This window comes from Macrobrachium nipponense, chromosome 40, assembly GCF_015104395.2.
Source record: "Macrobrachium nipponense isolate FS-2020 chromosome 40, ASM1510439v2, whole genome shotgun sequence".
Taxonomy (NCBI): domain Eukaryota; kingdom Metazoa; phylum Arthropoda; class Malacostraca; order Decapoda; family Palaemonidae; genus Macrobrachium; species Macrobrachium nipponense.
Window position 1 is genome coordinate 29,576,216 of NC_061101.1, and position 24,190 is coordinate 29,600,405.

At 41.9% G+C, this 24,190-nt stretch overlaps 2 protein-coding genes across 2 annotated transcripts in view; one reads left to right on the plus strand and one right to left on the minus strand.

Annotated features, from left to right (window-relative positions):
* LOC135212047 (glutamyl-tRNA(Gln) amidotransferase subunit A, mitochondrial-like) overlaps positions 1 to 24,190 on the minus strand; it is a gene marked incomplete in the record, with an annotated part of 108,139 nt that overhangs the window by 2,212 nt on the left and 81,737 nt on the right. The window contains 5 exon segments of the mRNA XM_064245364.1: positions 1,061 to 1,152; positions 10,322 to 10,582; positions 11,217 to 11,387; positions 17,171 to 17,372; positions 21,821 to 21,853. Coding sequence (XP_064101434.1) covers positions 1,061 to 1,152; positions 10,322 to 10,582; positions 11,217 to 11,387; positions 17,171 to 17,372; positions 21,821 to 21,853 — 759 coding nt within the window.
* Positions 14,396 to 24,190, plus strand: part of LOC135212209 (glutamyl-tRNA(Gln) amidotransferase subunit A, mitochondrial-like) — a 37,081-nt gene continuing 27,286 nt past the window's right edge. Inside the window, 1 exon segment of the mRNA XM_064245651.1 lies at positions 14,396 to 14,451. Coding sequence (XP_064101721.1) covers positions 14,396 to 14,451 — 56 coding nt within the window.

Below are 24,190 nucleotides of genomic sequence, written 5' to 3' on the forward strand. Positions count from 1 at the left end.
AAACGCGAACTAGTTCCAGGCGCACGGCGGAAGAATACGCTTTGTGGGGGAGAGGACGGCGTCGCTTCGCTACGCTCAGTCCTCGTCCATACGCCATTTTGGTTGTTTACACTGCCTCTCTCTCCCTCGTGTTGTATCGTTTTTGTAACTTTTTGCTCTTTGTTATGGCTCCCAAGCGCAAGGCGGACTCTTCTGATGGTAGTGCATCGAAGAAAGAAAGGCCATCACCATGGAAATTAAAGTGGACATTATAAAGCGATCCAGAGAAGGGAGAAACGCCAACAAACATTGGCCGCTCGCTTGGCCTTAGCCGTTCGACCGTTGCTACCATTATCAAAGATAAAGAGCGCATCGTTGAACATGTGAAAGGATCTGCTCCTATGAAAGCGCAGTGATAACTAAGCAGCGTAGTGGTCTAATAATTGAAATGGAAAGGTTATTGGTGCTTTGGTTGGAAGACAAAATCAACGGCGTATCCCAGTCAGCCTTATGGTGATTCAGGAGAAGGCGAAAAGATTGTTTTGAAGCTTTGGAGGTTCTTTTTCTCTTCACTAACCTCCCCCAGTCTCTCCAGCACCGCAGCTTCCTCTCCAGTGTGCAAGCCAATCAAACTAATAAAGGTAAGGAATTGTTCTCTCGTGTTATTGATAGGTATTTACATTAAATCATGTGGTATTTTTCAATGTTCCGACTTACGCTGAAATTCGTGTTACGATGCATCGTAAGAACGGATCAACGTCGTAACTCGAGGACCCCCTTATTAATGAATCTGTCTCTTTTGTTAAAATTATAGTCATTTTATTGCACTTTACACAGTAATGTGAAATGTGACAAAACATGATTCTGTTTGTATCCAAAATCTGAGACTCAACATAACAGTTGCCAAGTACGTATACGTACTGCAATGCTTAATAATCCTCTCCAATAACTGAATTTTCATAATTTTATCTATCAGAGTGTTTTTTATGTTACTGACCATACCATCCCAGATTTGTAATTAAAAAAGTATTACAGCTTCATTTTCTGATGTTTATGTCTCTACCTTAAACATGGTACTCACCTAATGGGGGGAGAAAGTGTCACTGGAGTAAGCAAAAAATCAACACCTAAAGACCAAACATTTCTGAAATCTTGACATATGAGCCTGCGCACCTGAAAAGAAAATATTTTATTTACTGTACAATTGAAAAAGTTATTGCTATTTTGAATTAGTGTAATGAGACTAATCTTTTTGAATACCAACAGACAATTGGAAGATGTCTAGCATGGCAATTTCAACTGACATCAGGGCTAAAATATTGGTTAAGTAAAGGTAACATACTACTCTAATAACTTGACACTTTTCTTATAATCTTGAGTCTTTTCCATTTTCCATCTTCCCAAGGTTCTCTCTGTTAACCGCTTTAGCTGTTATGTTCTCTGTTGGCCTTTTGCCATATATGAAATGAAATGAAAGGGAATTAAATGTGAATAATTTCTTTTTAAAGACTAGAGGACAGGTCTGTTTAGAGAACAAAAATCTCTGATCATAATTACACTCATGTAATATAAAATATGTATGTAGTACCAAAAGGCAGTCAATATGTTTTGCATTCAAAAGCCAACAGATTGACACTTCGTTTTCTTCCAGTGCTCATCTCTACAAAACAAGCACCAATGACCACACTTGATGTTAATTATACAATAGCCACATGGTTGTCATGGATTTTTCAGTGCAATCACTATCTATGACAGAAAATCTTGATTGGGCTCCTATACTATTATTAACATAATGAGACCATGAGTTGGAGTCACAGACACAAGGTTTGCTTAAGAAAGTTATTCTTAACAAAGTGAAATTAGTACAAATTAAAATTACAGAAGTTAGAAAGGCAGGTGGAAGACACCAAATGGAACAGATTTAAAGAAAGAGAGAAAATAATGCAACTTGAGCCAAAGCAAAGCTGTAAAAGAAACTTTAGTACCACCTACAAAGGGCCTTGCTAGGCATATTTAAGAAAATGTCAGTAAAACTGACTCGCTCACTCTTAAAAGAAGTGTCGGTATGATAATATGGGGCGAGTGTGGAACACTACCACGAGACAAACACCAATTAGAACTTCCTATCAGAATCCCCCCAAGAGAGAGCTGATACCAACGGGCGATGCAGCCTCTACTACTACTACTAGAGGACGCCACGGACAGCAGCGCCCCTAGCGGACATCCTTAATTTTTAGCGCTAGCGTCAAGACGCAAATTTTCCTTGTGCTGTGCTATTTCGGGATTTATCCTTATAATCTACAATGGAACGCTCTGCAATTGCCACGGCTAAGTTAAGTAACTCATAAGTAATATTTTACCACATTTTTATCTTCCGGGTACCAGTATTTTCCTCTTAATAGGTCATATACGGTTCCCCGGTTGTCTCGTGGCGGCGCCATGCTGCCTCGTAAGAATTCCCGGTCCTCCATACTGGGACTTTTCTTATACTTATGGGCTTACTTTATTACGTTCATTCTTGTTTTACATCGAGTTTTAGCTAGTTTAGCCCTCCTACCATTCTCTTAGTTTGGTATTTAGGGCTATTATTAATTTTATTCCGGCCCAGCATCCGGCTCTTGCTCTTCATCGGCTATCGCTGGCTCCGAGTAGGCTTCTGTTTCTTGGAACAGTCTGCCTCCTCCTGGGCTTCTTTCTCTTTTACTAAAAGTGTCTCTTCCATCTTTTCGATGTATATATTTATTTTATTTAGGGTGTTAGGCTAGCCTAGGTGCTTGTTCCTTGTATTGGTACAGCTTGGTTCACGTGGCCCTCTCACGGTTGTGTTGCTCGCGGCCTAGGCACTGCGGTCACGTGTTCCATCGCACCTTACCCTGCCCCTGCCCTCCCCTTTTTATTTCGGTATAGGGAGGGAGCTGGGGGACCCCTTGGTTGTTCATGACAACCTCAGTCGCCTTCTCTCACTCCTACTCGGAGGTGGCCAGGGGTTCCTCCCAGCGGGGGGTATAGGGTCGACCACTCATGAGGTACCGGGTCTCCATGCGGGTAGCCGGTGAGGCGGGAGGAGTAGGCCATCCTCCCCCCTCTTCGCTCCCGCCGTGTTACGCCGAGACCTTCCTCCCCCCCTCCCCAGTTGCTCAGCCACCTCCCTTGCTATACGAAAGGAGCCTTCCGTCGCAGCCGGGGCACCTTTGGTTATAGGTTACTGGCTCCGCTAGCGGGCGGGGTGGGCACTACTAGTGGTCGGTTGCTTGCCTACTATATCCTTATATCTCTCCCCGCGCCTACCGGAAGGGAGCTTACTTCTTACCTACGCACTCTTCTAGTAGACGGGCGGAGAGAGGTTTGTTTTATTATTAATTTAAGGATATACCCTAATTGTACAATATTTTACAATGAATTGTGTAATATTATTATTATTATCTACCATCCCCGCTATTTTCCGTCGTGGTTTCCAATTACCACCACTCCTGGTTGGTTTCCTTTTGTGTCTCCGCCATCAGCGGAGCCATAGCCTAGGATAACCAACCTGGTTACCACACGTATTTTGGCGGGGCTCTGGTTTAATCTAACTTTATCGCTCCGGCACCAGCGGAGCATCTGTTAGACTGTAAGTGTTTACTTGGTACTCATGTACTTTTCCACTTACAGGCTACCAACTGCCAGGTCCCAGCGTGTAACGCGACGCTGTTCGACCCCTGTGGACATGATGAGTGTAGGTCTCACGCCCCCTGTGCCACGTCTTACAACGAGACGATCGTCTGGCACCCTGAAGCCTGCGCCATCTGCTACGACCTGGTCGGTCAGCTGGGAGATGGGGTAAGTCCGTTATAGGCTTACTTATCATTTTACTAACAACTTTTAGTCGTAAGTTTGTTAACCCCGTTCCACCATTGGCAGCTAATCTCGCCTTTCTTTCAGGCTACCGGTGTGAGGGAAGTCGCCCTCGCCACCCTGAAAGCGTGGGTGGGCGGCTTCGGGAAGAACGCCGCCAAAGGCCAGCCCTACATTCTGGATAAGAAGCTGGCCGTCCAGATCTTCCCCGCGGGCAAGTCGACGGGTTACGTTGACCCCTTGTCCGCTGCCCCGCTGATAGCCCTCCATCCATCAAGTCCTCCAGCAATCCTTTGGGGTCGTAGCCTCCCAGGAGTCGGTCCCGGACGTCGCTGCCCTGGACCTTAACATTGAACCTATGGCGGTAGGGGTGGAGGATTTGTTGGTTGAGGTAGGTGTGTCGAGCGCCCAAGGTCTTTCCTTGGGTGCTTCTGGATCTTCTCCTGTCCCTTCTTCTAGTGCTTCATTCCAAGGCTTTGTGGGATCTGAGATCCCTACCCGCTCTCCCGCTCTCTCTGTACCCCCAAAGGAGAAGGGACAGAGAGAACCGAAGACTCTAGCCAAGACAACTTCTAGGAAGTCGTCTTCGTCTTCTTCGGCTAGGAAGTCGTCGACTTCCTACGCCGATGCGGTGAAAGCAAAGCCGAGCTCTTCTCACCCAAAGAGCTCCAGAAGCAAGGCTTCGAAGGAGAAGGCTCGCGCTCCCGCCGAGTCACTGCCTTCTCCCGCCTCCACCGCTTCCACTCCGGCTACGCCGGTAGGGGTAGCAGGTCCTAGCACCTTTGATCCCTCTGCTTTCTCAGCAGGGGTGATGGAACAGGTGGGCGTGCTGGTGGGCTCGCAAATCTCCGCACTGGGGACACGGTTCGAGCAGATGTTTGCACAGTTGTCAAACACTCTGTCTCAGTCTGGCCAATCAATCCAAGATCTCTCTAACAGAATGAGAGAAAATTGAGGACCAGAGTAGCTGGGCTATCTCAGGTTCCTCCCCCAGTCTCCCCAGCGTCAAGCACGGGGATTCTTCAACTCCCGCCATATGACTCTTTCCGCCAGCTTTCTCTATGGAGAACCATGGAGAGTAGCTGCCTACGCTACGTTCCTCAAAGATGGAATGATCTCTATCTCGGAGTGTGGAACTCGAAGGATTGAGGACTTCGAGTTTTACCCTCCGGGTCTGACGCAGCCTTTCATCGGTTATGCTAGGCTGACGCCAACGGCTCTGACGAGGGAAGACAAGATCTCTAAGGAGTCGGTCCTATATAGTAGAGATCACGCTCAGCGGGAATGGGTTCACTGCCTTGAGGACTGGGAGTGTACGAACACCAAACTCCAGGCCTACAAGAGTCCCTTCACTATTTTCGCGACGGAAGAGGAGGTTTCTCTTCCGTTCGCCACGAAATTAGTGGAGAATCCCTTCAGGCAGTCCTCAAGGATGAGCCCATCCCACAGTTGAGGGAGGCGGAGTCTACTTCTCCGCTCTTCCCGGCCTTCGGAGAATTGTGGGAGAACTTGCCAGCTACGTTCACGTTTGGTAAGCTCAAACCGGACTGCGCATGGACCAGTTCGGCGAGAAACTACCAAGGCTGCCGGATTCCCTAATCCAGGCAGAGTTTGATGCGCGAACCAGGTTTGGCAGGTCCCTCAATTCCTTATAATCACGGAAATGGCTGGCCCTCTCTTATGCTTACGGAACCGCTGTTCAAGATTCTGGCGAAATCTCAGTTCCAGACGGTTCTAACGGACGCTTTTGACTTCTTCCAGGCTAGGAGGAACTGCCGGAAGCATGTCCTACAAGAGTGTACCATTAGGCATGAGCCTAATAGACTCTTGGCCGCTAGCATGTGGGGAGCGGATCTCTTCCCAGAGTCCGCGGTTAACGAGGTACACCACGAAGCTGCTAGGCTCAACCAGAGCTTAGAGCTAGGTGGGGTATTTCTCAAAGAGGAAACAGGAATCCGTTCCCACTGCTGGCAAGAAACCGAAGAAGGCTGGTAAGAGGTTCCAGCCATATAAAAAAAACTCCAGCAACAGCAGCAATTTGCTGCAGGCGGTCCCGGTTACCCAACAGGGACAACCTGCCAGTTCAAAGCAGAACCAGCCTATCCTCCTGTTGCCCCGCAATCTCAGCCATCCACTTCCTACGCTATCTCGCCGGCCTTCAACCCTGCATATGAGGCTCAAGGCTACACTCAGCCGAGAGGTATTCTTTCGTCAGCGTGGCGCAGGAAGGGGTACGAGGAGCAGACAGTTCAGAGGAGGGCATGGTGGCCAACCCGCCCATCAACAATGAGGCTCCCCAGGTAGGAGGGAGGCTGTTCCTCTTCCGCCACAGGTGGGGGTTCAGCAATTGGGCACAGAGCATAGTGTCCAAAGGATTGGGCTGGAGTTGGATCAAAGATCCTCCTCCAATCAAATCATTCCATCAGATACCGTCAAAGGAATTGACAGATTACGCGGAAGAACTCCTTCAGAAGGAGCTATTGCGAGAGTCCAAACATCTAAAATTTCAAGGTCGCTTATTCAGCGTGCCAAAGAACTCAACAACAAAAGAAGGGTAATCTTAGACTTGTCAAGCTAAACTCTTTCATTCGTTGCGACAAGTTCAAGATGCTTACCCTCTCGCAAGTAAGGACCTTACTTCCGCGTGGAGCCGTCACATGCTCCATCGATCTTACAGACGCATACTATCATATCCCTATAGCCAGGCACTTCCGCCATTCCTAGGATTCAGGCTAGGAAATCAAACATTCTCATTCAAAGTGATGCCCTTCGGTCTGAATGTAGCCCCCAGTGGGGTATTCACAAAAATAGCAGAAGTGGTTGTCAACAATTGAGAGCTCAGGGAATCATGGTAGCAGCATACCTCGACGATTGGTTGATCTGGGCACCAACAGTCGAGGAATGTCTCAAAGCCACCAAAAAGGTAGTTCACTTTCTGGAACATCTGGGGTTTCAGATAAACAAAACGAAATCCAGACTTACTCCGGAATCCCGTTTTTCAGTGGCTAGGAATCCAATGGGATTTGTCTTCCCACAATCTGTCAATTCCAGTGGCCAAACGGAAGGACATAGCAAAATCTGTCAGACAATTTCTCAAATGCAAGCAAACGTCAAGAAGAAACCAGGAGAGAATCCTAGGGTCTCTTCAGTTTGCTTCGGTAACAGATATCCTTCTGAAAGCAAGGCTGAAAGATATAAATCGAATTTGGCGGTCAAGAGCAAACTCCAAATATCGAGACAAGTTGTCAGTAATCCCACAGATCCTCCGCAACCAACTACGGCCTTGGTCAAAAGAAAGAAACTTAGCCAAGAAAGTACCCCTTCAATATCCCCTCCCAGTGTTAACCATTCACACGGATGCATCCCTGTCCGGGGTGGGGGGGATACTCTCAGTTCAAACAGGTTCAGGGGACTTGGTCAGTTCAATTTCGCCAGCTCCACATAAACGTGTTGGAAGCAATGGCAGTATTTCTTACTCTGAAGAGACTGCTTCCCCCGAAGAAGTCTCATCTAAGGCTAGTTTTGGACAGTGCAGTAGTAGTTCATTGCTCAACAGAGGAGGGTCCAAATCCAAGCATGTGAATCATGTCATGATAGCCATCTTTGCCCTAGCAAACAAACACAAATGGCATCTGTCTGCCACTCACCTGGCAGAGTAAGGAATGTGATAGCAGACGCCCTGTCCCGGTCAGTTCCTCTGGAATCAGAGTGGTCTCTGGATGGCGGGTCATTCCAGTGGGTAAGCCGGAGAGTCCCAGGTCTTCAAGTGGATCTCTTCGCCTCACAAGCGAACCACAAGCTCCCTTGCTATGTGGCCCCCAACCTGGATCCTCTGGCTTATGCCACGGACGCCCTGTCGTTGGATTGGAATCAGTGGAGGAGAATTTATATTTTTCCTCCAGTGAATCTTCTCTTGAAGGTCCTAAGCAAACTAAGGTCTTTCAAAGGGATAGTAGCTCTGATTGCTCCGGACTGGCCCAAGAGCAACTGGTATCCTCTCCTTCTGGAATTGGGTCTCCGACCTCAAACGGATCCCCAATCCCAAGCTATCACAATCAGTACAAATAGAGGACTGTGTTCGCTTCCTCAGGAATTCTCCAGACCCTAAACTTTATGGACTTCATGAAGTTTGCGGCTAATAAAGATGCTGATATTGACCCACAGAATATTCTCTTCCTAGAATCAGATAAGAGAGAGTCAACCATTAGACAATATGACTCAGCTGTTAAAAAATTAGCATCTTTCTTGAGAGAATCGAACACTACAACCATGACAGTTAATTTGGCTATATCCTTTTTCAGGTCCTTGTTTTGAAAAAGGGGTTTTTAGCAGCTAGCACGATTACCACTCATAAATCGGCTTTGAAGAAAATCTTTCAAGTAGGTTTTCAGATAGATCTGACTGAATCTTATTTCACATCTATCTCTAAAGCCTGTGCTAGACTTAGACCTTCTCAGAGGCCTACTACAGTTTCATGGTTCTTGAATGATGTCCTTCTAGCTTCAGATATCTGACAACTCATCCTGTACATTCATAATGCTCCTGAGGAAGACATTATTCTTATTAAGCCTAGCCTCAGGAGCCAGAATTTCAGAACTGTCGGCTCTATCCAGGGATGCGGGTCATGTGGAATTCCTCCCATCAGGAGAAGTTCTACTTGCTCCGGATCGTAGCTTTTTAGCCAAAAATGAGGATCCTCTTGCAAGGTGGGCTCCTTGGAAGGTTATCCCACTTCCACAGGATCCTTCTCTCTGCCCAGTATCAACTCTTAGAGCCTTTCTATCTCGTACTTCTTCAAGATCCTCAGGTGCTCTCTTCATGAGAGAAAAAGGTGGTACCTTGTCAGTAAAAGGTATTAGACAACAAATCCTTTACTTCATTAAGCAAGCCAACCCTGAGTCATTCCAAAAGCACATGATATCAGGGGAGTAGCCACCTCGATTAATTATTTTTCAACATATGAATTTTGAGGATCTTAAAAAGTATACTGGATGGAAATCCCCGACAGTCTTTAAACGGCATTATTTAAAGTCCTTGGAATCTTTAAAGTTTTCAGCAGTAGCAGCGGGAAACATAGTTTCCCCTGATACTGTATAGTAGTTGTAGTATAGATCCAGGTCTCCTTTCTACCTACATCAGCCAACATGCCTCACCCTATCGCCAGGCTACTCGAATATCATAGCCTTAGCCGTTGAATCATATAGTGGATTGTCCCCTTATTTTTTGCTAGGGACATCCACACTTGTACTGATAATGTACTTCAGTGTACCTACCCTTATTTTATGCTAGGGTAGGACACAATATGTTTGTATATATTCCACCATTTTTGTATTTATGATGAACTTCAGTGTACTACCCTTATTTTTTATCTAGGGTATGGACACAATGTGGTTTTTGTATATATTGTTTTACAATACTTGTATTAATGATGGACTTCAGTGTACCTACCCTTATTTTTATGCTAGGGTAGGACACATGAGTTTGTATATTTTGTAATTTTGTTAAGTAAATCCCCTTTTTCTTTATATTACATGCATCACTGTAATTTACTGTAATTACCATTTAAGTACTTTAAGATACTAACGTTCTATTATTTTACTGTTTAGTATAAGTTAGTTTAAGTGCTTAGTGTATGCTGTAATTGATTTACTTATATTATATCCATCATTTTACACTGTTTTTCATTGTCCCTTTTTTCCCATCTTGTCTGTTTCTCTGGTACTCTTTCATAGGCCGACACGAGCTGAGCCCAGAAAAGGGATTTTGACGAAGGAAAAAATCTATTTTCTGGGTGATTGGCTCGTGTCGCCCTATGAAACCCCCCCCTTTATGGTTTGTTTCCCCCCCCCTTGCAGGACAAGATGTATTTAGTTGTTTTAATTAAGGATGTCCGCTAGGGGCGCTGCGTCCGCCTTGGCGTCCTCTAGTAGTAGTTAGTTAGAGGCTGCATCGCCCGTTGGTATCAGCTCTCTCTTGTTGGGGGGATTCTGATAGGAAGTTCTGTTGTGTTTGTCTCGTGGTAGTGTTCCACACTCGCCCCTATTATCATACCGACACTTCTTTTTAAGAGTGAGCGAGTCAGTTTTACTGACATTTTCTTAATTTGTTTTCTCTGGTAATTTTAGGCTAATTTTGACCTAGAAAGAATGATATTAAGGATCCTTTCATAGGGCGACAGAGACCAATCACCCAGAAATAGATTTTCCTTCGTCAAAATCCCTTTTTTAGTGACAACCCTTATGGGGGATTTGGGCTCTTAAACCTCAAACTAATTGCATTGGCTTTAGCTTTGAACTCCAGTTCTTCAATGAACTAACCACATTACACACTACCACAAAAGCATAAGTAAAATTAGTGCTTTTAGTAACATAAGAATATAAATAATGTTACACTGAGTCACTAGAAGTCTTATAGCGTATAATTTTCCTTTTAACCCATATATTTTAAGATTCTTTACATAAATAACTTAGTCTAATTAAGCAACATTCATCTGAAGTATAGCCAGTACCTTTAATGCCTGGTTGAAATATTTTTCCTTATTCTCTTCCAATAAGAAATAATTGCCAGCAAGTATTCGACTTTTAACAACATCATTTAAGCCAGTTGATCTAGACTTTGCATACAAAGCCTCCATAGACTTCATAGTATCAGCTCGATGACCATATTCTACACCTGTGTATCTTGTAAAGTTTGATGCCACTTCACATGGGTTTAAGACAGAATAGCAGATGATGGAATATTTTGTATGTGGAAGTGATACTTCTCGAACCTGAAGAAAGAAAATTTTGAAATAATGAGATGCAGTCAAGAGAAACATGTTTGGAAGATGTTGCAAGTTTGAACCTCACATCTTATATGGAAAATTAACTCATGAATCTTACCTGTGATAAAATGTTAAAAATAAAATTTAAGTCACTATCCCTATTGAGCTTTTGGCTTGGTATTTTGCAAGATTATACCCATATATGTTGGAAAAATGTAATCGTGATGTTTCTTTCTACAGTATCATACATGTGTTAAGAGCAGATTTGCAACATTAAGGAAAGCAGGCAATTAGACACTTCATCTGATATGTGTTTGGGCTTGTCTACTTGCAAGCCAGAACTGGCAAATAGAGCTAGCAAAAAGTAAGCTCATGTATTACACTGGAAAGAAAACCTGGGAGACAGAAAAAAAGATTTTTTTTTAAATCACAAAATTTCACTTATATTTATGTCATTTATACTCTCTAAATACATGGCAATTTTTATATATGATTCTTTTGAAGTACAACATAATTATATGACCTCTTTGCTAGATTTTTCAACTGAAAATCAGTGGTAAAGTTAATTAAATCTTCAAAATCCTGTGTGTATTCTTTGCACTTTACAAGAAAGTTTACAATTCAAAATATTTCCACTTACTTGTGCTCCATTATTCTCCAGTAAATCTGCTACTCTTGTCCAGACAGCAATTACCTCAGGATCCATATTTGGTCTATGATATTCTCTTGGAATACCAAAAACCAAGCCACTAACACGAGGATCTTTGGGCAGTCGAAGGTCTCGAAGATTACTCTCAACACTAGTAGAATCCTTTATAAACAGGGATGTGTTACATAAAAACCAGTTCAATCTACAGACAGTGTTTTTTCAATGATTAATGCATAGTCAAATTCCATAATTATTTGTAAAACTGCAGTATTCAAAATGGAATTTTTTTACCTCATTATTATTGTAAAGGATTAGTTTATCCAGACCTCTGAGCCTAACAACAGCTCTTCTTGGGCTGGTTATTTTTCACCTCAAATATATTATTATAACATAACCCATTTCATGTGCACAAAATCCCAGACACATCAGTCTTCTGTGGAAGAAAAGGCATTGGCAGTAGCCAGTAGCTCAGCACATGTACATAAAGACCAATATTTTATCTGTGGTTAGTTCTTGTCCTTCTTGAGTATGCTGAATAGTTCACAGCACACAGAGATTGTCAGAATTTTTGGTAGTTTTTACCAGGACTGCCTTAATGTCATTATTACTCCTTTTCAATCTTTTAACCATTTATTTGCTATGTAATTTATATCATTCTCATTGTTACTGTTGTCCTTATGCTAAAATTTATAACTAGATTTTTTTTTTTTACTGTCATTGTACCAGCGAGAGGGTTTTCAGTACTTTTTTAGAAGTTCAGTAGTTTAAAGACCAACTGCTGTATCAGGACTTTCTTCTATGTACATTACTCTCATTTCCCACTGCTATATGTTTCCAAATGCTTTATGTATTTGGATATTTTGTTACAGTATAAGAACTGCTGGGGAAAAACCATGGGCACTCCCAGATGAAGAATTTGCTGATTTCATTACCAGCCTAAATCGTCTAAATCTACGGAGAGGACAACACTGGAAAGGCATCCTTTAAAGTGCTTGCAGACCAGTGTAAGTCGACATTAGGGCTACAAGATGTTGGATGAATAGGTACCCAGAAGTATGCTCCTTTAAGCCTGTAGGTGTATGGTAGTTCCCATCTTGGATAAAGTGATAAACGTAAACCACTATTCTAACATGGAAATGGATCCAAGATACAAGTTCAATGGGTTTGGATCTGTGGTAAACCTCTAACCACCAACACCTTGTTGGAATATACACAAGCAGCTGTAGAAGCCTCAGGTTCACATGTCACTTTCTTGATCAATTTTTGGATTATAATTTTGAGTATATACCTCAATTCTTTTGTGACTGGTTCAAAATAGGCAATAGGTGATTAACTTTACCACTTGAGTGCCTGATGGAAGACATGATTGGCACTATCTGTCATTGTTATGGGAATTATTCTAATCCTTTCTTATTTTTATGGAGTGTCTGGGGATTTGTACAGACATAAGTATATGATGTAAAAGTAGAGAAAAATATATAAAAAATGCACCAAATACATACTATACAGGTATTCCTCTAGTTACGATGAGGATAAGTTACAACGACCCCAATACGTATTACTCAAAAATATTGTAACCCAGAGGCAGACCAGCCTACTCTACATAACCTATACATATACTGTAATGTACTGTTAATTCTTTTTTACTTGATAAATCAAGGACTATCTGTACTTAATTTTGGTTTTTAAAAATAAATTACTTTATAGATATAAAATTTCACATCTAAGTGTTTTCAACAATAAGTTACAAATCAAATATCTTAAGTCAATTTTAACAGAACGCATCATGTGCAACAAATCTAAAATAATATAACCTCATGCATGACATCACATTCAAGATGTAACATTACTTTCAAGATGTAACATCCCATCCAATATAAACAATTGGTACTGAGCATATTTCAACTAACAATCACTGAAAATCTTCTACAGGACTATTAATATTTCTATTGCTGTAGGTCTTTTACACTCATAATTTAATTAGAAAAAAAATTGATGATCAGGGGTATTTCAGTAATATTTATTATATGTGCACAGCAGTATGATTGCATATTCAGACATAAATGCAAATCCAAAATGGGAGAAAAGTACAGTCATAATTTGATTGTTTCTCATGTAGGTAACAAACACTTTATTAATAGCCTATAAGAAGTAACAGCACAAATGTTAAATTTTCAAATACTCAGTATCACCAAACCCTTATTAGCATCACTGATATGCAGTCTTTTTGAATAAGTAATGTGGTTTATTTTTCAAATGATCTAATATACAGAAGAAAACTGGAAAGAATCTTTGAATTATGTACTCAGAGCCTATGTCTCCCATCAAGAAAATCAATGTACTCATAGCCTATGTCTCCCACATGAAAAATCAAGATGATTTTTGTTGGTTCCTAAAAATTATCACTTGTAGACTTTCTGAAATAACTGTTAAAAGCCTCTCCTCAGAGACAATGCCATTTTCATGGTCTATACCCTATCGGCTCCATGGCAATTTAGGCATTCATCTCCTACGTTGCCAAATGTACTTCTCTCGAGTTTTTAAAAGCCTAACCTTCCCATTTGCCCCTTTTAATCCGTGCGTCTGTCAAGGAGGTTTAACCTCCTTGGCCTTTGTTAATGTCTCCTGGGAGCAGTAACTTCTGGGTGTTCCCTATTGCTTCAACACTCCTTCAAAAATATTTCCATTCTTCCAGATCTCAGTTTTTCATATAGGCCTAATTAAATCTCATTTTGGACCTTTCTTAAGATTTTCACAAGCTACTGAACTTCCGCACTTTTAATTTACTTGTTTTTGTGTGTGTATATATATATATATATATATATATATATAATTATATATATATATATATATATATATATATATAGTATATACAGCGAGTCCTCGGGTGACGCTGGTCTCGACTTACACTGTTTCGTGGTTACGAACGCGCCCTCATAAAAATATAAAAAATAATATTATGCGTCGTTCCGTCTTACGCAGTTTAGCGTCGTAAGCGACGTAAACAAACACGAACTAGTTTTGGGCGCACGGCGGAAGAATACGCTTTGTGGGGTAGAGGACGGCGTCGCTTCGCTACGCTCATTCCTCTCCCATACGCCATTTTGGTTGTTTACGCTGCCTCTCTCTCCCTCGTATTGTATCGTTTTTGTAACTTTTTGCCCTTTGTTATGGCTCCCAAGCGCAAGGCGGACTCTTCTGGTGGTAGTGATCGAAGAAAAGAAAGGTAAGGCCATCACCATGGAAGTTAAAGTGGACATTATAAAGCGATCTGAGAAGGGAGAAACGCCAACAAACATCATTGGCCGGCGTGCTTGGCCTTAGTCGTTCGGCTGTTGCTACCCATTTATCAAAGATAATTAGCGCATTGTTGAACATGTGAAAGGATCTGCTCCTATGAAAGCGACAGTGATAACCAAGCAGCGTAGTGGTCTAATAATTGAAATGGAAAGGTTATTGGTGCTTTGGTTGGAAGACCAAAATCAACGGCGCATCCCAGTCAGCCTTATGGTGATTCAGGAGAAGGAGAAAAGATTGTTTGAAGCGTTGAAAAAGGAAAAGAGGGAGGGAAGTGAAAGTGAAGAGTTTGTGGCTAGTAGGGGTTGGTTTATGCGATTTAAGGCTCGGGCCAATTACCATAACCTTAAAGTGCAAGGTGAAACTGCTAGTGGGGATGAGAAAGCAGCGAGTGAATTTCCTAAAGCGTTGTCTGAGATAATTAAGGAGGGGGGTTATTCTGCTCAGCAAGTGTTTAACGTGGATGAGACAGGTTTGTTTTGGAAGCGTATGCCTAACGACACATACATCGCCAAGGAGGAGAAGTCAGCACCCGGTCATAAAGCCAGCAAGGAGAGGCCAACTTTACTTCTTGGGGGTAATGCTGCTGGCGACTTCAAACTGAAGCCCTTGTTGATGTATCAGGCTGAAAATCCAAGGGCACTCAAGGGCATTTGGAAGGGTCAACTGCCAGTAATTTGGAAGTCAAACAAGAAGGCATGGGTGACACTTGCGGTGTTTGAGGACTGGTTCGTAAACCATTTTGTGCCAAATGTGGAGCGGTATTGCGCCTCCAAGGGTAACCCCTTTAAGGTGTTGCTAGTGCTGGACAATGCCCCTGGACACCCTGCCCAGCTGGGAGACTTTAACCCTAATGTCAAGGTGGTTTACCTTCCACCTAATACCACGGCCCTTTTACAGCCTATGGACCAAGGAGTGATTGCTTCGTTCAAGGCCTACTACCTACGAAGGACAATTGCTATGGCTTTACAGGCAACTGAAACAAAGAAGGACTTGACTCTGAAGGACTTTTTGGAAATCCTACAAACATCTTGATGCTGTAAAGAACATTGCTGATTCCTGGGAGGAGGTTAAGCAAACAAACATGAATGGTGTCTGGAAAAAAAAATTTGTCCTCAATTTGTGAATGATATCCATTGGTTTGAGGACACAGTTCAGCAAGTTGTAAAGAACGTTGTTGCCCTGAGTAAGGAAATCAATTTGGAGATGGAGGTTGATGATGTTACAGAGCTGCTGGAGTCTCATGGCGAGGAGTTATCTGCTGAGGACCTGATACAACTGGAGAAGCAGATGATAGAGGAAGAAGAAGAAGCACCCACCCCAGAGCCTAAGGCTTTCACAAGGCAGGACTTGGCAAGAGGTTTTGCAGAGTTGCAGCAAGCGTTGGCAAACTTTTGAGGCTCAGGATCCCAACTTGGAGAGGTTCACTAGGGCTTCCAGAGGCATCATGGATTGATGCAGTGTTTACAAGGAGATCTTGGATGAGAAGAGGTTGCTCTCTGTTCAGACTAACCTGGAGCAGTATTTTAAGAAGGTAGAGAGGCCTGCAAGAGATCCTGTACCCTCTACCTCAGCTGCCTCTGCTAATCCAGACTCGCCTGCCCCACAATCTCCAGCACCTTCTGAATGTTCTGCTAACCCAGACTCACCTGCCCCACAATCTCCAGCACCTTCTGAATGTTCTGCCTCACCTCCAGACTCACCTGTCCTAGCATCTCCAGAACCTTCTGTAGGTTCTGCCTCACCTCCAGACTCGCCTGCCCCAGCATCTCCAGTATGTTCTGCCTCACCTCAAAGACTCACTGCCCCAGCATCTCCAGCATCTTCTGGAGGTTCTGCTTCTCTTCACTAACCTCCCCCAGTCTCTCCAGCACCGCAGCTTCCTCTCCAAGTGTGCAAGCCAACCAAATTAATAAAGGTAAGGAATTGTTCTCTCTTTGTTATTGATACGTATTTACATTAAATCAGTGTATTTTTTAATGTTCTGACTTACGCTGAAAAATCGTGTTACCGACGCATCGTTAAGAAACGGCTCAACGTCATAACTCCGGGGGAAGGACCCCCTGTATTATTGATATTATTATATATATATATATATAAGATACACATATATATATATATATATATATATATATATATATATATATATATATATATATATATATATATATATATATATATATATATATATATATATATACACCACATTAAGTAATGTCAATAAAAATAATATAAGAGAGAGAAGAAAAGTGGTTGGCTCATAGTATAAGTACATATTGTTTCCTAATGTGATGCACAAAGAGAAAAGCATTGGCTGTGTCCAACGAGTTTTTTGTTCACTGGTCGACCATCACATGCACAGCCAGGAGAGCATTGGTTAAACATGAGCGTGCTCGATGATTGTTCTCAGTCCACCATCACAAGCACAAACAGCAAAGCCTGAGTTGCGTGCCTGCATTTATTTGTTCACCATTCAATACCTCTAGCCTACTTAGTGGGTTATCCACTAAGACGAGAAGTTGTATCATAGCCTTTAAATAGGTGATTTAGTTATCAAATATTTCACATATAAAGCTGATCCAATATATATATTATACTCAAACTCTTTAAGAACAAAAGGATGATTCAAAACAATTAGTACAATATACCTGGCTATCAATTCCAGCAACAACAGACAGCATAGTAGTAACATCATCAACTGTTCTTGCAAAGAGGCCTGGTACATCCATTGAGTTGACCAAGCTAATAAGGCCGTGTCGTGGAACAACACCATAAGTTGGCTTTAAGCCAACAACTCCACAATATGCAGCAGGATTTCGAACTGAACCCCCAGTGTCAGATCCCAAGGCTCTACAAATGAAAATACAGCATATTTCAATTTTGTTTCAATCAATAAATTATTACAAGAAATTCCAATTAGTATACATTGAGAAAAATATCAAGCATATAATAAACACCATTTGATATAATTTAAACAAAATGCTTTAGCACTTATGAAATTAATTTTACTTATAGCTGTAACATACCTATACCTTACCTACCCTAAAATTTTACAGAGAAAGACCTTTAATATTTTACAGAAAAAGACCTACCAGAAATATTAATGATGCAATTAGCCAATCTTACATGTCATAGCAAAATGCTGTATGTATGCTTCTCTGGCACTGATGAGTTCAGATCTCCATCAAACCTTCAGGTAAGTACTCTTTTTAGCTCTCAATTGCACAATTATCATCAGATTGTTTTGATATCAAAGACGGTGTCATTCTTATTATGTGGTCCTCAAAATAATTCATAACTGCCATGAGTTTCAGCTTTTGTTAAAACCTTTTTTTTTTTTAATACCAAAAGGATCTCCAGTATAATGTGTACTTCAGATTCTGGCTCACCATATTTCCCTCTTGCGTTCCTTTGTTGTTTTGATATTGCCTGTACCCATGTACCACTTGCCAACACTAATTAGGATTGAAATATATGGTGAGTGTCTTGATCTTCCACTTGACTCTAAATTCATAGTCATAGCAGGTGTCCAACAAGCAACCATCATATTACAGGAAGCAGAAATCACAATGCCAGAAATTACCCAGAGAAAGCCAGGAAAATGTCCATCTGTCTTGATGGTCTCAATAGCTTTTTAAAAAGATTATGCCTAAACAAACAGTTTCTTGCAAAAGAAAATTGAACTTCTGATTTACAAGCTCCTTCTTCACACTGTGGATGAGCTACAAAACATACTTTTACAGCTCAAGTCCTGAGGATGCAAGAATCAGCCTATCTTCCAAATACCTGCATAGTTAAATGCCCTCAGAATGGGTCTAAAATGTTACTGATGGCATCACCCATTGGAATACTTAAGAGGCCATAACACTGAGCCTAGGACATGTACAAATGCCCAATCTTGTAAATTATGGATACTCACAGGGTGATTTGTTCGCAGGTACCAGGAAATAAACATGCCTCAGGTCTATTATGAAGGCTACTTCTTAGATGGATCATCTTACCAGTTCAACCAACTACATCCTCGGATGAAAACTGTCTGATGAATGTGTTGAGGAGGTTCTTGGCACTCTCTGTTTTAAGGTTCTGATTGCCTTGGGTAATAAAAAGGTCCTCTAAAGTTCTCTTATTTTCATGCTGACTACTTGTCAGTTCAATACTACAAACATCTCTCCTCTCGGACAGTGACCCCAGCAAACTTTAGGTAAAATCTATAGAGAATATCAGATACTCCTCATAGTAAGACTAGACCAATGGGTTTGCTTCACAGGCTTTCCAAGTCCTCCGAGTTGTCAGCCACTATCCCCACCACATGGCCAAATCTGGAATAGCAGTGGATGGTAGAGGTAACTTCCTCCATCGATTCCCCCAAAGTGTCCATGAGGATTCTTATCCCTCTCAAGGTGCAGATATCTATGGAATCATGTGAACAACTATGCACCATAAGAGGACAAGGCTCTGCTGTACCATGTAGTTTTTCCTTAGTACCTTACACTAGCAACCTGTAAAAATGAATTCATTTTGAACAGTAATTTTGGTCTAGACTTCTTTTAAAGAATTTTAGCCAACTCTTTGGGAGAATTTATTGCCCTCAGGTGTATAATGAAGCATTCATAATTCTTGTTGTGATGATGTGCACACAACACAACATCCATCTTTGTTTTATGGTATTCATTGCTATGATCACTACATTATTTGAGATTTGTGGAATTTTTAAGGGAGATAGTAATCCTTGAAGCTCAACAGAGCACCTAGGAACTTGTTTATGTGGTTGGGGTAGAAGAGACTCTCAAGCTAAGCTAAGCAGTGCTTCAAAGAGAAGGCAACTTCAAAGTCAAGCCATCATTCTTTAGTCTTTGATAATATCAAAACCTCTGTACCATGGCCTTCCACTGACTTGGATTAGAGTCCTTTTACCAGCGAGTACAGTAAGTGCACTTTTCTGTCAATTCAAAGGTTGCCTTATCTTTATCATTTTCTTTGTGTTCATTATTAAACTTCACTTTCAAAACTATCACTAACATCCTTCCTTCATGTGAACTGACTAGTATACAGGGTACTTAGCTTTACATAGTGTGTCAGTTCTGCTATAGTGACGCTCATGAACCATCATGGAAAAAACTTAGATAACCTTGTCAGAGTTTTTAACACAGATGCTTCATACACAGTGAACACTAAACTAACCAGCAATTCATAAAGCAAGAAGCAAGTGTTAACCACTGATGCTCAGGATAATAAGTACTATTCTGATTTTTTTTCTATACATCTGTGTATTTCTAGATTTAAAAACCAAATATGTAACTAAATTAAAGAAAAAAAAAGAAACTGATTTTCCTGAAAACACTTTGACATATATTGATGTCAATGCCATTCATCAAACATGTGGCAAGGTTGGTACTATTGAATATTCAAAGAATATTCAAAAGTACTTTTAAAGAGCATAGGCACAACAATGTTGTGAGTACATTTACTGTACCTTCATCTGAATAAGGCTCTTTACCTTAAGTGTTCAGATGATTCTCTTAATCTACCAAGAAAAAAAAATCTGTATTAATGTCATGCTGTCTAAGGGGAAAATGTCCCATTTTGCAATCAAATGACGTCATAAAATCTGTCTTCTGGGTCTGAATGTCATGAAAGCTGCAATACATGTGGAGGTAAAAAAAGGTAGAAACATTCTTATGAAATTTTTTTGCACACTTGAATTTTGTGATGCACATCTGTTACATGACTAACTTGTTGGCTCTGAAGATCACTTCCAAAAAATAAGATGCAATTGATGTTACCAAGAGGTGAAAAGCCTGAACCAAGTCTGAAGAGTTGTCCTCCCCCATGTGAGATATGAAGTACCTTCACTGAGCAAAGACTGGCATCTCTCGTCATCACCCACAAAGTCATAGTGAAAAGGAAATACAAAAGGTGTTGCTACACCAACGACATTACACAGAACCTGGGATTTTACTACAAAGCCAAGATAAAATTATAATTCCACAATATCCACCTGCTGTGACAAGTTACTTCAGCGTATGGCCTATGCAACTCACTCATGTTCTAGATGGTACAAATCCCCACTGAAAGACACTCTTCACTGTAAGGTCATAAGTGAGACTTAGCATAAGAGTCCACAAAGTCCACATGCCCATCTAGAACTCCAGATGAATAATTGTAGAAAGAAGTATTTATCAAAGTTCCACATAGGATCCCAGAGATCCAGTTTCATATGATTTGGTCCTTTAATAAGTTCAATAATACTGTTGAAATTATATATCTGTGAGCTTGTAAATAAAAAAAAAATAAATAGTCTTTTTTGTCACAGGTGAAAACTCAAGAAATCCAGTAACATGAAGTGGCAGGCATTAGGGGGAGGTTCTTTTATCAGCATAAAATGGCCGGCTTCAGTTGAGAGGGTATGGAAGCGCTTATTTTAGATATTCTTCTGTCACAAGGATAGCTAATAACCCCATGGATGAAAGTTCAGTTCACATAAATTGAAGAAATAATTTAGGTCAGTGAATCATTCCTGATGAAGTCAATGGTTACCTTCAGTTCTGGAATGATAAAATTTTAAGTTGTTATGCTGGGGTATAGTCATACATCTCACAAGTTAATGGGTGCCAAGAGGGAATATATAAAAAATCTTCTGGCTCATAGCAGTTTGTGGACCATTTCTCCAACCTTGTGGCATGCAATAGGCAACTAGGACCACTCCCATAGATTGTTTGTTTGTATGGTGTTTCTACGTTGCATGGAACCAGTGGTTATTCAGCAACGGGACCAACGGCTTAACGTGACTTCCGAACCACGTTGAGAGTGAAATTTCTATCACAGAAATACACATCTCTCACCACCTCAATGGAATGCCCGAGAATAGAACCCGCAGCCACCGAGGTGGTACGCCAACACCATACCGACCACGTCACTGAGGCGCTGTCACTCCCATAGAGAAATGTGCCTATCTTTTCTGAAAGTGTTGAAGAGCTACATTTCATCTACCAGGCACAATTCTCAAAATTGCCATTAGCTCTGTCTATCTTCCACCAAGGGCAGAGTTATACACTACCACCTGAAATACCATACAACTACAGCTTCACTAATTCACAGTACAAGGCATGAATTCGATAGCCCTAACTAAGATGTAAAGCATGAGCAAAATTAAAATAGGTTCATAATCTGATACAAATTCTAAGGGGCTTCTACTTCTTTACTAAAAAATTAAAATATCAAAAACATCTGATTTCCATCATCTAAAAAAAAAGTCTAAAAATTGAAATCATGTGAAGCTGCTGATATAAAATACTTACAAAAATGCTGAGCCCGTTGCTACTGCTACAGCACTCCACCTGAAACTACCACTGCTATATACCAGTCATCTTCAGCAATGCTCCCAGTAGGTACTTCATTGTAACATCATTCCTAAGAGACCATTAAGTATTATTTTCATCAAACTGAATATTCCTTGATGGACAATTAATTACAAATAAAGCAATCACTCAGTCTTAGGTAAATAGGATTTTTAAAACAAAAATATCATAAATTAATAAGTTCCGGATATTTTTTTTCCTGAATAGACAAACACAGCTTTTGTTTTTTTATGTAGGCGTATTTCTCACATGAGCTGAAACTTGGTAACGAAGCAGTTATCTGATAGTAAGTTATTGAGAGGGGGAGAACCACTACCCATCTGCCTTCATGAAGCAATTTTTCGTTTGGTATCAAAGACTATTTTGATAGTTCAAACACAAAAACCCTCTAAAAATGACAATTTGTCCAAAATTGCATTTTTCCTAACTATACAAACCTGAGGTCCTTTTACAATAGGAAGGTACTAGCGGCAGCTGGATAGGTCGTAGCTTCGAACAAGGGGTTCGGTAGTTAACTGCTTGTCCGACAGGCGCGCAGCGCGCGACTGGTAGGTAAACAAATCACTTTTGCTTTTGGCCCAAGCAAAAACTGCAGAGTGAGTGAGGGGTGGCATGAGGTGGGGCTATGTGTAAAAGGACCTCAGGTTTGTATAGTTAGGAAAATGCAATTTTGGACAAATTGTCATTTGTTCCGACACGGCATACAAACCTTCGGTCCTTTTACAATAGGAAGACTCACTTCTTGGTGGGTGGAATCTGAGTCTTTTGTGAACAGACTGGTGTTCGCCCAACCTTGGAAGCCTCCCTGGTCGTAAGAGCGAGGGAGGGATCCAAGCCTCTGTCCGATTGATCGGGTGTGCACCGCAGGATCAATGGTCAGACCTCTGGACCAAGTACTAAGAGAGAGGCAAGCGTATCTCTTCGTACCAGCAAACAAGAACAAGTTCCTATTTGCAAGAGGCAACATAAAGTTATGGTTTGGTTCTCTTGTTGGCATCCACTTCCCCCCCCACCTTGTAGGAGGAACGTGGTGGATATTCGCTCCCATCCCTAGTGAAAGGGATAGGATGGGGCTCTGGTCGAGTAGCTCACCGGCATCTCGTACCTTATCCAGCAAGGTGATGACCGTATCCTCTACCCACAGGTAGAGGGGGAGAAAAAGATAGGAAGAGAAGCCAGTCACTCTCTCATTCACTTATCTATTCTTACAGTCACACCAGGACTCGATGCTGTTCAGCCTGCTAGGGTCTGGGTTAGTAGACAACGTGTTGAGCAGCCACCACGGGTCCTAAGGAAAACGATCCAAGGACCTGTGGGCAATATCCAAAAGGTAGAAGGAGGTGCCAGTGGTCTGGTTGTACCAGACCCCTGCCTTCAGTACCTGCGCCACGGAGAAGTTCTTGTGTAACTCGAGGGAGTTGTACTTCTAGGTCATCTTGGTGCTGACGAAGAGTCTTCAACACTCCGCTGGGATGTCGAGTTTCTTCAGAAAGCGCGTCGCGCTTTCACAGGACAAAGCAGCATCTCCTTCGCATCGAAGGCGGTGAAGTCCATTAGGGAGGGGATTGTGAACGACTCGAACCAATCGTCAGGGACCGAAGGGTTCTGAGTCTTCGCTACGAAGTTCGGTATGAAATCGAGCGTCACGGATCCCCATCCCCTGGATGCTTGACTTCGCAGGCAAAGTCATGCACATACCTCAGAGGAAAAGAAGGGAATTGTCGTATGAGCTATCCCTCTTCTCGACTTCGGTGATGTCCTGTACCCATACTGGTCTATCCGTCTGCAGCGAAGTTGTTGTTCTCGGTAGTGGATAGGACACCGACACTCAATGGTGGGTGTCGATGGTATGGGTACCGTGACAAGCCGTTAGGACGAAGAAAAGATTGTTATGGAACAACCGAACTAAGTCCACAGCGAAGTTCGTAACAGACTTGGGCGCTCTGACAGCTGCCTGCTGACTGCGTTCGGTAGGAGGCAAGTTGTCCAAGCACCCGAGCAAGTCACGTGACCTTCGCCTTAACAGGGTTATGCCAAGAGACTAAACAAATAATTTGTTCGTCACCGATGCCAGAAGGCAAGGTGATGACTCTCTTAAGGCATGTGCCCAACAGGCGAAAGTCAATTGCCTTTCTAGAGACCGAGGTCCTTGATGGCAAGATATCTCATAGTATAGTTGATTCTCGGGTAAGGAGAACAACACTATGTGACGTGAAGACGAAGGTGTACAGAAAATGCAACCTACGTCTTCCCAGCTGAACCGAGAGAAGGATTCTCAAGATTCTGAACCTGTACTACAAAGACTGAGAA